At 42.6% G+C, this 12,998-nt stretch overlaps 1 protein-coding gene across 2 annotated transcripts in view; it reads right to left on the minus strand.

Moving 5' to 3' along the window:
- The window catches only part of Tnfrsf19 (TNF receptor superfamily member 19), an 84,734-nt gene that overhangs the window by 55,338 nt on the left and 16,398 nt on the right, over window positions 1-12,998 (minus strand). For both annotated transcript variants that reach the window (XM_055617369.1, XM_055617363.1), the window contains exons 2-3: window positions 10,865-10,957; window positions 9,039-9,149 (exon numbers count right to left, since the gene is read on the minus strand). In XM_055617369.1, coding sequence (XP_055473344.1) covers window positions 9,039-9,149; window positions 10,865-10,942 — 189 coding nt within the window. In that variant the 5' untranslated portion in view covers window positions 10,943-10,957. The remainder of the gene's footprint in view (window positions 1-9,038; window positions 9,150-10,864; window positions 10,958-12,998) is intronic.

The raw sequence follows: 12,998 nt of genomic DNA on the forward strand, positions 1-12,998 counted from the left end.
ACTGCTTTTGGCTTTAAAAATACACTGCTTTTGGCTTTAAAAATACATCTTTATTTTTTAAATTATTTTATTTTTAAAATATATATAGATAAGATAGTAATGCAGTGGGAAAGGGTCCTACTCTTCCTCTAAAACTATGCAGCAGTCCACAATTGCAACTCTCCTCAATTCTTGCACCCAACAAATCAGTGCAGGAAGGTTTGCTGATAGACATGGATGAGCAAATACTGTTCAAAGCAGTATTTCCTAAAGATTCCCTTTAGGAACTAAGTTCTCAGGCGCATAGCCTGTCATGGCGCCCTCGTTAGCCAGGAGTCTGGCAACTCTCTCCCAAGATTCCCCAGCCACACTTGGTGGTTATCCAGTAGTGAGATGACTCAAAGCCAACAGTCCCTAAACCCCCTTCTCTCTTTGCAAAGCCAACCAACACTTAGCAAAACACAGACTGGTGCCACCTACAGAGGAAGGCTAGTTCCCCAGACTACAGGGGGCCTCCTAGATTCTCTGTATCCAGGAATGGCTTCCCTCTAGGGCCTCTAGGCTTAACAGCACTATTTATTTGCACAGCCAGTAAGTTATTTGCTTGGGTTCTCTGAACTTTAAAAGTTAAATGTTAGATTCCAAATTTAAATGGAATAGAAGTTATTCGTGGAGAAAACCAGGGTGTTGAACAAAAATGGAAATGTCAAATTAGATTTATATGGCTCGTGCTTGGAAATCAGATTTTTAATTTCCTTTAAGAAAATAACGCCAAAGACTATGAAAACCTGTACTTGGGGGGTGGGTAAAGAAAAATGACAAGGGGGAACTTGTTACTATCCGCTGAACGTGGAGGGCTCACTTGTACAACTAAAGAAAACAATGAGCTACTTAAAAGACAGAAATGAGGCTTTTTGAAATATATAACTGAAAATCATATTAATTTTGGTGACTTTACTCACAGGGATGAAAACCATTTTGAAAAATTACACATCTTTTAAAAGCCTGAACCTGGATGCTTGCCCTCTAGGGAAAGTGGGTTGTTTACAAGACTTTCTCTTTTTTTTACATTAACGAAAGTCATCCCAATAATTGGTTAGAAAAGCTTACTTTGAAAACCATGCCAAAAGCTTGAAGCCTGCTTCAAGTGGTTCAGGCAAAAACTAGTTTCCTGATTTACTGCTGTGAGGCGATCGTGTTAAAAGCACATTGTTGGCATTCACTCTCTGGGAGGAGGAGGGGCCAGTGCTGTCGAATTCTAGGCAGCAGGAATTAAAAACTCTAAAGGTTACTTTGTGCAAACAAAAGAATCCCCCTCTCCCTATATCTCACCAGGGTCGAAAGGATGCTGAAAACAAATGGCACTCAGGCATCCTTACAGCCCCATGTGCCCAGCAGATACCACCGAGGCTATGTAAGCAGTGTTTACGGTTTTCACTGTGACATGGAAAAACATTCTCAACCATGTTAGAAGCTTTCAAAGGAGAATATGGGGTGTGTGTATGTGTGTGTGTGTGTGTGTGTACATCTCAGCAGGCTGAAGTTGCCCAAAAAGGCTCCAAATGGCTCACTTATCTGTCATACTCTTTCCAAAAATACAGTTGCAGGAACTATTTATTAAGCTAGATGATAAAAGCAACCAAAAGGAGCAGAGGGATTTAGGACTTTGAGGAGAGGAGCGTGGGAACCGAGAACTAATGAAATGAGACTGACTGCTCAGCCCAGCGCTGGGAGCATCCTCCGGTGTGGGGAACGGACAGGGCTAGAAGCTGCAAGATGGGGGTTCTTTGCAAGGACAAGGACATTTGCTTAGAACATGGTCCTCTGACTGAACTTCCAGAAGACACGTTATGATTTCTTAGCTGTACCTTACAATTCAAAAGCCAGAGTCTCAAAGGGCTTCACTTAAACTGAAATGTCTATTTTCTCAGTAGCACTAGCTAAACACATTTCAAACGTTCAGCAGCCATAGTGGCTAATGGTTCCCAAAGTGGGTGCTGAACGCACAGACCATTGTCACTGGAGCAGCATCCACTGGAGCAGCATCAGAACGAGAAAGGTCATAACTCCAGGTGGCTACCCACCCCTGACCCTGACATACGGTGGACCAGCCACAACACCAACAAGCCAATCAACCTCCAAGTGACTGCTGTTCACCGCTAAGACCGGAACAATCACAGTTCTCTGACTCAGGACATGTGGTATGAAGACTCTATGATTTAGTACCCAAGAGTCACATGCTAACCTCTGCTAGTTTATGTTGGTCACATTATCTGTCACCATAACTGCAATTCTTACAGAATAACAGATATGGGCTAGAGAGAAGGCCCAGTGGTAAGAGCACTGGCTGAAGATTCAGAGGGCCCAGATTCAATTCCCAGCACCCATATGGCAGCTCACAACCATCTGTAACTCCAATCCCCTGGAATCCAACCCCCTCTTCTGAATTCTGTGGGTACCAGGCACACACGATCCAGAGACATACAGGCAAAAGCATAAAAAAGTAAGGAACTATAAAACCACAAACATTAAAATAAGTAAATAAAACAACAAAGTATACATGGGAAATGGTCTCTTTTGTTAAGAGATGTCCTTAAATAGAACACAACACAAGCTCAACTCTTCAGGGTTTATGAGAGGTTCAGATAGCTAAGTTACAGTGGCAGAGAAGGGAGGAGTATCAATTAAAATAGCCAACATATTACTGTCAGAGTTGGGGGTCTCTATGTAGACATCCTCTTATCGAATACCTGACAGGAGGTGAAAGGGGGCTGAGCCCCACTAGTCCCATCCAACAGGTCCACTAGCATCTCCAGGAACAGTGCTCTAGCAGCTGCCAGCAAGCCTCAACTACGTATTAAAGATGGTGGAAACCTAACCAATAACAGGGAAGCCCAGAGACCTCGAGGAAAAACAGAGCTGAAAGTCTTACAAAGAAAATAATAACTAGGAGTCATAAAACCACAGATGGAAAATGTACCTATATCTGCCTCCTTTAGTTTGAAAACACTTATAAGATACACGCTTACAGTGGAAAACACATTATGGCCCTGGAGTATGATGATTCAAACAGACACCTCATCTTGGAAAAAGGAGGGCTGAGGATGTGGCTCAGTAGTGGAGTGCTTGCCTAGCGTGTGCACGGCACTATGTAATGCACAGTACCACACAGAGCAAAATGAGTAAACTAAAAAATAAGGTTACCCAGAGGCTCTTCTATCTAGGGAAAACAAACTTTATTTTACTCTTTAAATAAAATTTTAGGGTTTTTGTTATTCATTCCATTCACTGAGCAAAAACCAAAATTAAAGACTTTGTAAAATATATTACTTGTATACAAATTCATTAATATCCATATTGTTAGATGTTGAGTATCTTTAAAAAAATAAATACCCAAGGTGGATGAATTCATTGAACACCTGGACAATTGTATTGTGCTAGGGGCCAGGCAGGCTGAACAGTAAGGCAACAAAGCAAAGGAGCTGCCATGTGTTAACACATCTATGTATTAACATATCTGTGGAGCACCATGCACACCAGGGCACTGTGGGTATGGTATCTGTTTCAACGCTTAGGGAGAACAGCTACCTAGGTGTCTAAGTCACTTTTCTATTGCTGTGACGGGACAGCATGACCAAGGCGAATTATAAAAGGCATTTAAGTGGACTCGGTTTCAGAGGGTTAGAGTCCATGAGGGCAGAGCAAAGACATGGTGGGAGGAACAGCTGAGGGCTCACATCTTGATGCACAACAGGAGGCAGAGAAGGCACTGGTGATGGCATCGGTCTTTTGAAACCTCAAAGCCCATCCTCAATGAGACACCTCCTCCAAAAGGCTACACCTCCTTAATCTTTCCCAAACAGCTGCAAAAAGTCAGGGACCAAGCGTTCAAACATATGAGCCTATGGGGCCATTCTCCTTCAAACGACCATACTGTGGAAACAGATTCTGTAGGGATCTTAAATATAGAAACTCTTTTAATAACAGCAGATTGAACTGAGAACCTTGTACACAGTAGACAAGCACTCTACCATTGAGAATGATTCTCCACTCATCTGCTGCTTTATCTTTGGGGTTGTAGGATCCACATGTCAATTTTCATTGCAGGTGAAACCATCTATGAATGAAAGTATGCTACTGAAAGACACATCTTCTCTAATGGGGCCAAACATGCCTGTCATGAAAGGTGAAAACAAAGAGCGTTGTGCATCAGTGAAGGAACAGAAAACAGAGGCTGTAAATGGTCCAGATTTGGGTCTGTAGTGAGGCTCATATGAGCCAGGTGGGAACATGATGACCAGAGTAGGGTTCTTGACTAAGACCAGGGCAAAAGGATGGGAAGGGCATGGTGTGGGACAGTCAGAGGAACCTTGTTTCATTATTTCAAAAGTCTAAGAAAGTGGAAAAATGCTATTTGCTCTTTCACTCATTCATTGAAGCCACATACTCCTGTCCTCCTTCATGGGGGCTGTTCAATGCAAAACATCTTATCAGATAATAGTCTCAAAAATTGATCGTTATTTATTTTATAAAGACTTCATGTTTCTCTTGTTTCTTTGTTCTTATTTGTTGCTGTTTTTGAAACTGGAAATCATGATTCTCTTGCCTCAGAGAGATAACTCCTGAGTATCAGGAATTATAAACATATACCACCACGCCCAACTAAGACTTCATTATGTTAATATTTTAAAACAATTTTGTGTACATGTTTGAAAGCGAGAAGGACACGTGTATTGAGATGCCAGAAGCCAATATGACATCTTCCTCATACACTCAGGAACTTATTTTTTGAGACAGGGTCTCAGACTAAACGTGGGCTGACCAGTTTGGCTAGATCAGAAACCAGCTGCTTCTAGGAATCCTCTTGTCTCTACAGCCTTAGTGCTGGGATTATAGGTACATGCCCCATGCCAGGAATTTCTAAATGTGGTGTCTGGGGAGGATCAAGTCTAGGGCTTGTACTCAAAGCCCTTTACCAACTAGGTCATCTCATCCTTCAAAACCAAGACCAGTGTTAAGTTTACAGTCAAATGGAGAAAGGGAGATTTTGAGACGTCAGCTGTCCCCACTTACCTTTCACCCCCACTCCCATCCCTCACCTTGCTCCCTATGTAGCCTCTCCCATGATCAATGTCTTCTGCCTGAACGGCACATTTGTTTCAGTCCACTCAGTCCCTGATCACTGTTCTATCACCTGAGGCCTCTCCTCTTAGGGGTCAGCCCCAGTGTTGCACAATTTACAGGCTTGGGCAACCATAGGTGGGCATCCTGTTTCCTACCTCCTCATCCCTCTCTTCCCTGACTTACGGCAAACACCAACCTCTCTGCTATCTCTAAACTGTCACCAAGTATGCATTTAAGGTCCTCCATGTCTTTTCATAGCTTTATCTCAGTTTTATTTTTAGGGCAGAATAGTATTTCATTGACTGGATGGTTTGATTTCTCACCTACCAAAGGATAACTGAATCGCTCACAGGTTTTGGTAATGGTGAGTAAAGCTGCTTCTATAAACCACCCTGCGCAGATTCTGCGCAGATACACGTTTTAATTCCTCCGGGTAAGTACTAACTACAGGATTGTTCTTTATCAGGTTAAGTAAATTCCCCCCTTTATTTCTGGTTTACTGAGAGTTTTCATTTTGAATGGGTATTGAATATTTTTCAAATGGTTATTGATATGACACGTTTTTTTTTCCTTAATGTGTTAATGTAAAGAATTACCCTCATTGAGTTTCAAATGTTAAACCAGCCTTGCATGGCAAAAACAAATCCCACCAAGTCAGGATGCTACACTGCCTGGTGAGATATATTTGATAAATTTTCATTTATTTTCATGTCTATGTTCATGAGAGTTATTGTTCTGTTGTTTGTTTGGTTTGGTTTGGTTTTTCGAAAAAGGGTTTCTCTGTGTAGCCTTCGCTGTCCTGGACTCAATTTGTGTGTAGACCAGACTGGCTTCTATCTCACAGAGATCTACCTGCCTCTGCTTCTTTGAGTGCTGGGATCAAAGGTGTGCACCACCACGCCTGGCTTGAGTTATTGTTCTGTAGCTCTCCTGTTCTGGTGATATTTTTATCTGATTTTGATATTAGGTGCTGTTAACCTGACATTCACTGAGTGGGTCTGTGTTCTCTGCTTCCGTATTACAGGACAGACTGGGAATGTTGCTCTAATTCCTTAACTGGTGAACTTGGTACTTTTCGCATGACAGTTTACTTACAATTATTGAGTGGGTGGGTCTCCTCAGTAAGTAAGGACTGTTTTCTTTTGTGTGTTTTGATAGATTGTGTCTTTCTTACACTTGGTACATTTTATGTGAGAGATTGTAGGTGTTGAATCTGCAGTAATCCTTTCTTTCATTTGTGATATTTGTGGTATGGGTCCTATTTCTTACTTCCTCACTTAGCCTGGTTAGAGGGTTATTGTTGCTTTTTGTTTGCTTGCTTTTTTGTTTTTATCATTGTGAAGAATCAGTTTTTGCTTTTATTAGTTTTCCTTTTTGATGTCCTGTTTTCATCTTTCTTTCCCTATGTAATTTATTTTCTTCTCAGTTTGGATTTAATTTGTTCTCTAGTTTCCCAATACAGAAGCCTAGATAGTGGCTTTTGATCTTTCTTTTCTAATAAATGAACACTTCTACACACTTATTCTAAGTACTGCTTCATTTCATCTTACACATTTTTTTTTTCCGAGACAGGGTTTCTCTGTGTAGCCTTGGCTGTCCTGGACTCACTTTGTAGAGCAGGCTGACCTACAACTCCCAGAGATCTGCCCCAGAAGGAGGCTGTGTGGCCAAGTATTGAGATTCTCTGTATTTGCCTGACTCCCAAGGGTTCACTTCTCTTAGAGAGCTCAGGGCAGCTGATCCTTGAGTTTGTTCAGCTGCAGAGAAGCCCCTGGTCTGTGCAACCAGAGACTATGGAATGTTTTTGTTTTTCTTTTTTTCCATTAAAAGACTTTACAGCAGGTTGAACCTTCACCTTCTGGTCTGACTCTCTAGATATGTATTTTATATTCTCTACAGTCAAAGGATAAAGATAAGAGAATAAACTTTTAGAAAGGGTTTTCTCATCTCAGAGTGCATGATGATACACTCATCTGTTCACAGTGTTAAGGCAAAATGCTCTCACAGGGTGGAACAGTCACCTATTTCCCTCCTGGCTGCCCAGCACTTGAATTTGTTTGCTGGTCCTGGCCCAGCTATCTATCCAATATGGCAGAACCTAAATCTGAAATAAACACTGGTACCGTCAAGAGGTACTGAAACCTTTCTGGTGAGATATAGGTGTCAGAACACTGGAAGCCATTTCAATCCAGATGTAAAGTCGGGTCTCTGAAAGCCACCTCTGACTCAACCAGAAAAGCCCTCTCTACAATGGGACTTATGGACCTCATAACTCTTTGTTTCCTGCTGTTTGTACATCGCTGATCAAAAACCCATGAAAGATAAGAACGATAAATAAGAGCAGTCTGCAGAGGAGAGGACCTTTTTAAAGGTCATTTTAAATGAAAACAAAAATCCATTGTCTCTTTTCTAATAGAAAGCTCTGACACTTCATTGAGAACAAAACATTACACCAATTCTCCTCAACTGGTAACATCTGCAAAAGGTCAAAGAATAAAGCAAACGAGTGTTTAGCTTAGAAGAGGCCAAGAGAGAAACTGTGAAATCTGAGCAGCTGTGAGGGGAATGTTTATTTATTTGTTTGTTTGTTTGTTTGTTTTTCATGTGCATTAGCGTTTTGACTGTATGGGGGTGTTGGATCCCCTGGAACTGGAGTCACAGGCAACTGTGTGCTGGGAACTGAACTCTGTCCTCTGAAAGAGCAGCCAGTGCTCCTAACCACTAAGCCATCTCTGCAGCCCCAAGGGGAATTTCTTAATTGTTTGGATGAGCTTCCCTCACATTGAGAACATGTATCTCCATATTTTCAACTGTTAAAGCAGTGCCTGGCAGAGAGCTAAGAGCTGGCAGGATTCTGGTATTGTAGTTTCTATGGCCCATCACTGGCTTTCTATTTGTAAATGCTTCCCCTTCCTCACCTGCCAACACAGGTGAGATGGACTGGAATGTTGCTTTATGTATAATAAAGAGCTGGTGGCCCAGGGCTGGGGCAAAAAGTATAGCGATCAGGACTTCTAGGCAGAGAGAAGAGATGGGCAGACAGAGAGACAGAGAGACATGGAAGAGAACAGAAAGAATAGGATGGAGCTGTAAGCAGGTAGTCAGAACCAAGTGGGGAGAGGAGATGGCGGAGAAGTTAGGATAAGTTTAGATAAACTAGCTGAGAGACTGCTCCAGCTAAAGGCCAGCAGCTTTAAATTATATAGAAGTCTTACTCAAACTGCAAGTGGTTTTGCAAAAGCCCCGAAATACTTAATGAGCAGGATTTAAAATGTACAATTTAAAGTGCTCTCTGGAGTGCAGACACTTAGAGCACTAAGATTGAAACACTTGCTTCCTTCAGTACCCTGGGTTTCCTCATCACATCCCTACTCAGAACATGTCGACTGGTAGTGATAACATTTAGTTTAAGAAAAAGAAGGCCAGGCTGGGTGGTGGTGGTGTACACCTTTAATCCCAGCACTTGGGAGGCAGAGGTAGACAGATCTCTGTGAGTCTGAGGCCAGCCTGGTCTACAGAGCGAGTTCCAGGACAGCCATGGCTACACAGAGAAGCCTGTCTGAAAAAAGAAAGAAAAGGAAGGCCCCCTGAAACAGTCGGTATTTTAATTTCATTATTTCACCCTTAGTTATTTATGCTTTACTTTTAAGCTTTAAGTAAAGTACTGGTTCTTTGCGAGTAATCCCCCACACATTCCATCGCTGAAACACTAAGTTATACACACCAACGCTACTTGTAGAATTCTGGTATTAGAATCTACTTATCTCAAAAAGATGCAGGGATCAGAGAGGAATTCTATGATACCTTGCTGACGTGCCATAGTGTGTCAAGAATTCTGTCATGTCACCCAAAGTGCTGCTAAGAGTCAATGAAAAGAATCTGGTTTAAAGAAATGCAATTTCAAATACAAGTACAACTGTGTACTTGATATGTACCTTGGACAACTCCATGCCAGGTCCACACTGTTTGCAGAGGACACAGTTTCCAGACCGATCCTTGAATTCTTGCTGCCGGCAGTCTCCGGTTTCACAGATCACTTTACATGACTGAAAGAAAACAAAACAAAACGTTTCCCCGCAGGTTACCTCCAGGCAGAAGAGGAATGGCGTCTGCACTGTACTGACATACACGGAGAGTAAGAACTGCCTAGGAGTGGCACTCACTTAATTTTCGCTTTAAGAAGAAATAGCACTTTCTCAGTGAGGCCCTGGGACAAGTAAGTCTTTAACTCAAATCCTTCCCACCCCATGAAGTGTTCATTCATCCCATAACCAGGACCCCTGGTCCTAGACTGAATGGCAGTTCCCATCTGTTTCCTCTTCTCATTATTCACATGATACGTGACAAACTTTCAGGGTTTCTGCTACCTGAAAGTTGCTGAACTAAAACCAACCAAACTTTTATGATTGTAAATGAATAGAAACATAATCAACTCCAACAACGCAAATGCAGGGGAGATGGACTCCCACCACCACAAACACTTGGGATTATACTTTAGACATTCCTGCATTTGACTTTTAAAAAGTTGTTGTTGTTGTTCACTGATTGGATCTCAAGATGTAGTTCAGGCTGGCTTCAACCTCCTGACCCTTCCGCCTCCTCTCCCCAGGAACTGCCACCTACCTAGACAAAAAGTCTAGGTGCAGAACCTTCACAGAGAAAGCCTCCTTAAGAACTCCCATCTGGCTCACAACCTCCCGAGGATGGAGATGACAAGCTCTGAACTCTTCCGAACAGAGTGCTTCACAAACCTGAACTCATGAACTCACACCCCATCTGATTACCATCCAGCATTTCCTAGCACTGAACAAAGCGCTTTGGCTCAGAGCACAGACTTTAGCTAGAAAAATTATTCTGAGATTAAACAAAAAAGTAATAACTAAAAGTTACCCCAAATTAATTAGCTGCATTAATTTAGTGCTATCTCTCTACTAAAAACAAGTTCATGTTATTCCTGTCATCCTTTAAATTTGCTTTAAAATGTCTTACATGTATTTGCTTGTTGACTTGTTGACTTATTTGTGTGTGTGGTGCACATGCAACAGCACTCCCGGGGAGGTCAGAGGACAACTTGTGAAAGGCAGTTCTCTCTGTCCCCCAGCCATCAGACTTGATGGCAAGTGCTCTTACCTACTGGGCCATCTCGCTGGCCCTTACCTACTTATTAACAGACAACATTCTATTAAAACTATTAGTAATGGGCTGGGAACGTAACTCAATAGAGAGCTTGCCTAGTCCTGGGTTCAATCCTCAGCACTGTATAAACCCTATGCAGTGGAGGTGAATACATGAAATCCCAGCATTCAGGGGGTGGAGAAAGGAGAAAAGAAAAATGCTTTTTAAGGTTGATTTATTTACTATACATACAATGTATATTTGCATGTATACCCGCACACCAGAAGAGGGCACCAGATTTCATTTTACATGGTTGTGAGCCACCATTTGGCTACTGGGAATTGAACTAGACCTCTGGAAGGGCAGCCAGTGCTCTTAACCTCTGAGCCATCTCTCAAGCCTGAAAAAACGCTTTTTAAATAATCTCATAAACAGAATATAGTATTTATACTATTTATTTTTGGGATTTTTTGGTGTTTGTTTGTCAAAAGATCTTGCTACACAGCCCAGACTGGTCTTGATTTTGCAACCTTCTTGCCTCAGCCTCAAGTGATGACGTTAGGTCTGTGTCACCATACCTATAACATGGGACCATGACCTGAATTCTTTCTCTATATTCTTGTGAAAGAAGGAAGAGTGTACTTACCAAATAGCCTAGGAAAAGCATGGTGGTGAAGAGCACCCTCCCTTGTTCAAGCAGGACCTTGAAAGCCATTGCTCTCATCAGACGTGTTTATCCCTGAAGAATGTAAGTCAGAGACAAAAAGGAAGACACAGTTAACATTCAGAGACTTGGGGACCACTCTCTATCAAAGACCAGCTTCGACAGTCACCGGGACACTGAGGCAGGGCATAGATCCGGCTGCTGGCTGGTGACCCAACAGACTTTTTCTGAAGTTAACTTTCCAGGCCGGAACTGATCGTTACCAACCATGGCTCCCACTGCTAGCAGCTAACTGAGGGTCCAGAAATTAACTATTCTTGGCAGAGGGCCAATGCTGGTAACTTCCGGGTGTGGGCCTACATCTACTACAGTTAGCAGGGGCTAGGGGTGATAGCTCCTAGGGGGTGCTTCCCGCTGGTAGTGGCAAAGCATCTAAAAAAGAAAGAAAAGAAGGAGAGAAAAGGACATGCACACACTCTGACACTTGATGAAGACAGACTCCAGCAGGCAAGTTCCAACAAGCTTCTTTCAAGCTTCTCTTACTTTATACGTATACATACACATGCACACACATACGTACATACGTACAGACACATTCACACATTGGGTGGATGAAACGGATTCCAACCCAACCTTATACACATATATGTCTTGGCGGTTGGAACAAACTCTGAAGAGCATGTTCCAACCATGATTTTATTCTTTTTCCTACAGCTTATATATCCCAGCAAAATCTTTTCAGCAGTAAAAAAAGTGAAAATATGGTTACATTTTATTTTTCTTTTAAGTAAACAATTACAATGAGTTTAGTAATGTGGCCACCAGAAGGCTCTGAATGTGACTCGTACTTTAAAAGAATCACTTTTACTTGACTTTATTTATGTGTACGGGTATTTTGCCTGCATAGATGTCTCTATACCACAGGCATGCATGGTACCCAAGGAAGCCAGAAGAGGGTGTTGGATCCCCTAGGACTGGAGTTACAAATGCTTATGAGCTACCATGTAGGTGCTGGGAATTGAACCCAGATCCTCTGGAAGATCAGCCAGTGTCCTTGAGTGCTGAGCCATCTCTCTAATCTAAGAGAACCACTTCTTAAAAAAAAGACACGCTAGGCCGGGAGAGATGGTTCCATGTGTAAAATGATTTGCTACCAAGCGTGAGGACCTGAGTTCCGGCTCCAGGCCCCAAGAACCAACTTTTACAGTTGTCCTCAGACTGCGCTTGCGGCACTCCCACATGTAACACATTCCCACATGGAATACATGCCTGTGCACTCCCATATGTAATACAATTCTGTAAAATTTGCTTACCTATACAATACATGCAGAACTCCTACTGGCTCTGGACTCCCATCTTACACTGGGCTTTATTTTCGTTGCTACTTCATAACTGTAATTTTGCTACTGTTATGATTATAATGTAAATATCTGTTTTCTAATGGTCTTAGGTGACCCCTGTGAAAGAGTCAGTCAACCCCTGAAGGGTCAGGACCCACACAGATTGAGAACCACTGTTCCATAAGGTTGAGTACTATCATTCTTTAGAGATGTGGAAACCGAAGGTCAGAGACAGCTAAGTAACCTGCTCCAGGCCCCTCTCTGTCAGAGACAGAGAGAGATGCCAGCCAAGCGGGGCAGTTCTGGGGCAATGCGAAGCCCTCTCTGAGTGCAAACCCGGCACAGATCTGAGCATCGTCGCCTCCTCCCAGGAACTAAGGCTGGGCTCGAGTGAATCCTCTGCACAACAGAGTGACGATGGGTGACCAAGAAGAAGCTTTCATCTTAAAACTTCTAAATGTCACTTAAACAAGGGATGCAATGAGCCATCTCCCCAGCCCTCCCATCAGGTGTTTGTTTTCTATTTATTTTGAGATAAGGTTGTGCTCAATTGTTCCAGGCATGTCTTGAAGGGTTTTGAATTAGTTTCCTCTTGCCTCGGTCTCCTAAACAGTTGGGATGAGAGGTCTGCTTCAACCTAGCCCAGGTCTGGATCTACTTCAACCAATGATGGCTACTGTGATGGAGAGCCTCACAGAGCAGCAGTGTGAATGAGAACAAGCCCCTCAGCCTGTGGGAAGCCATAGTTCCTGCAGGCCAAACATCCCAGCAAGACT

This window comes from Psammomys obesus, unplaced genomic scaffold (assembly GCF_907164565.1).
Source record: "Psammomys obesus unplaced genomic scaffold, mPsaObe1.curated_primary_1811, whole genome shotgun sequence".
NCBI lineage: Eukaryota > Metazoa > Chordata > Mammalia > Rodentia > Muridae > Psammomys > Psammomys obesus.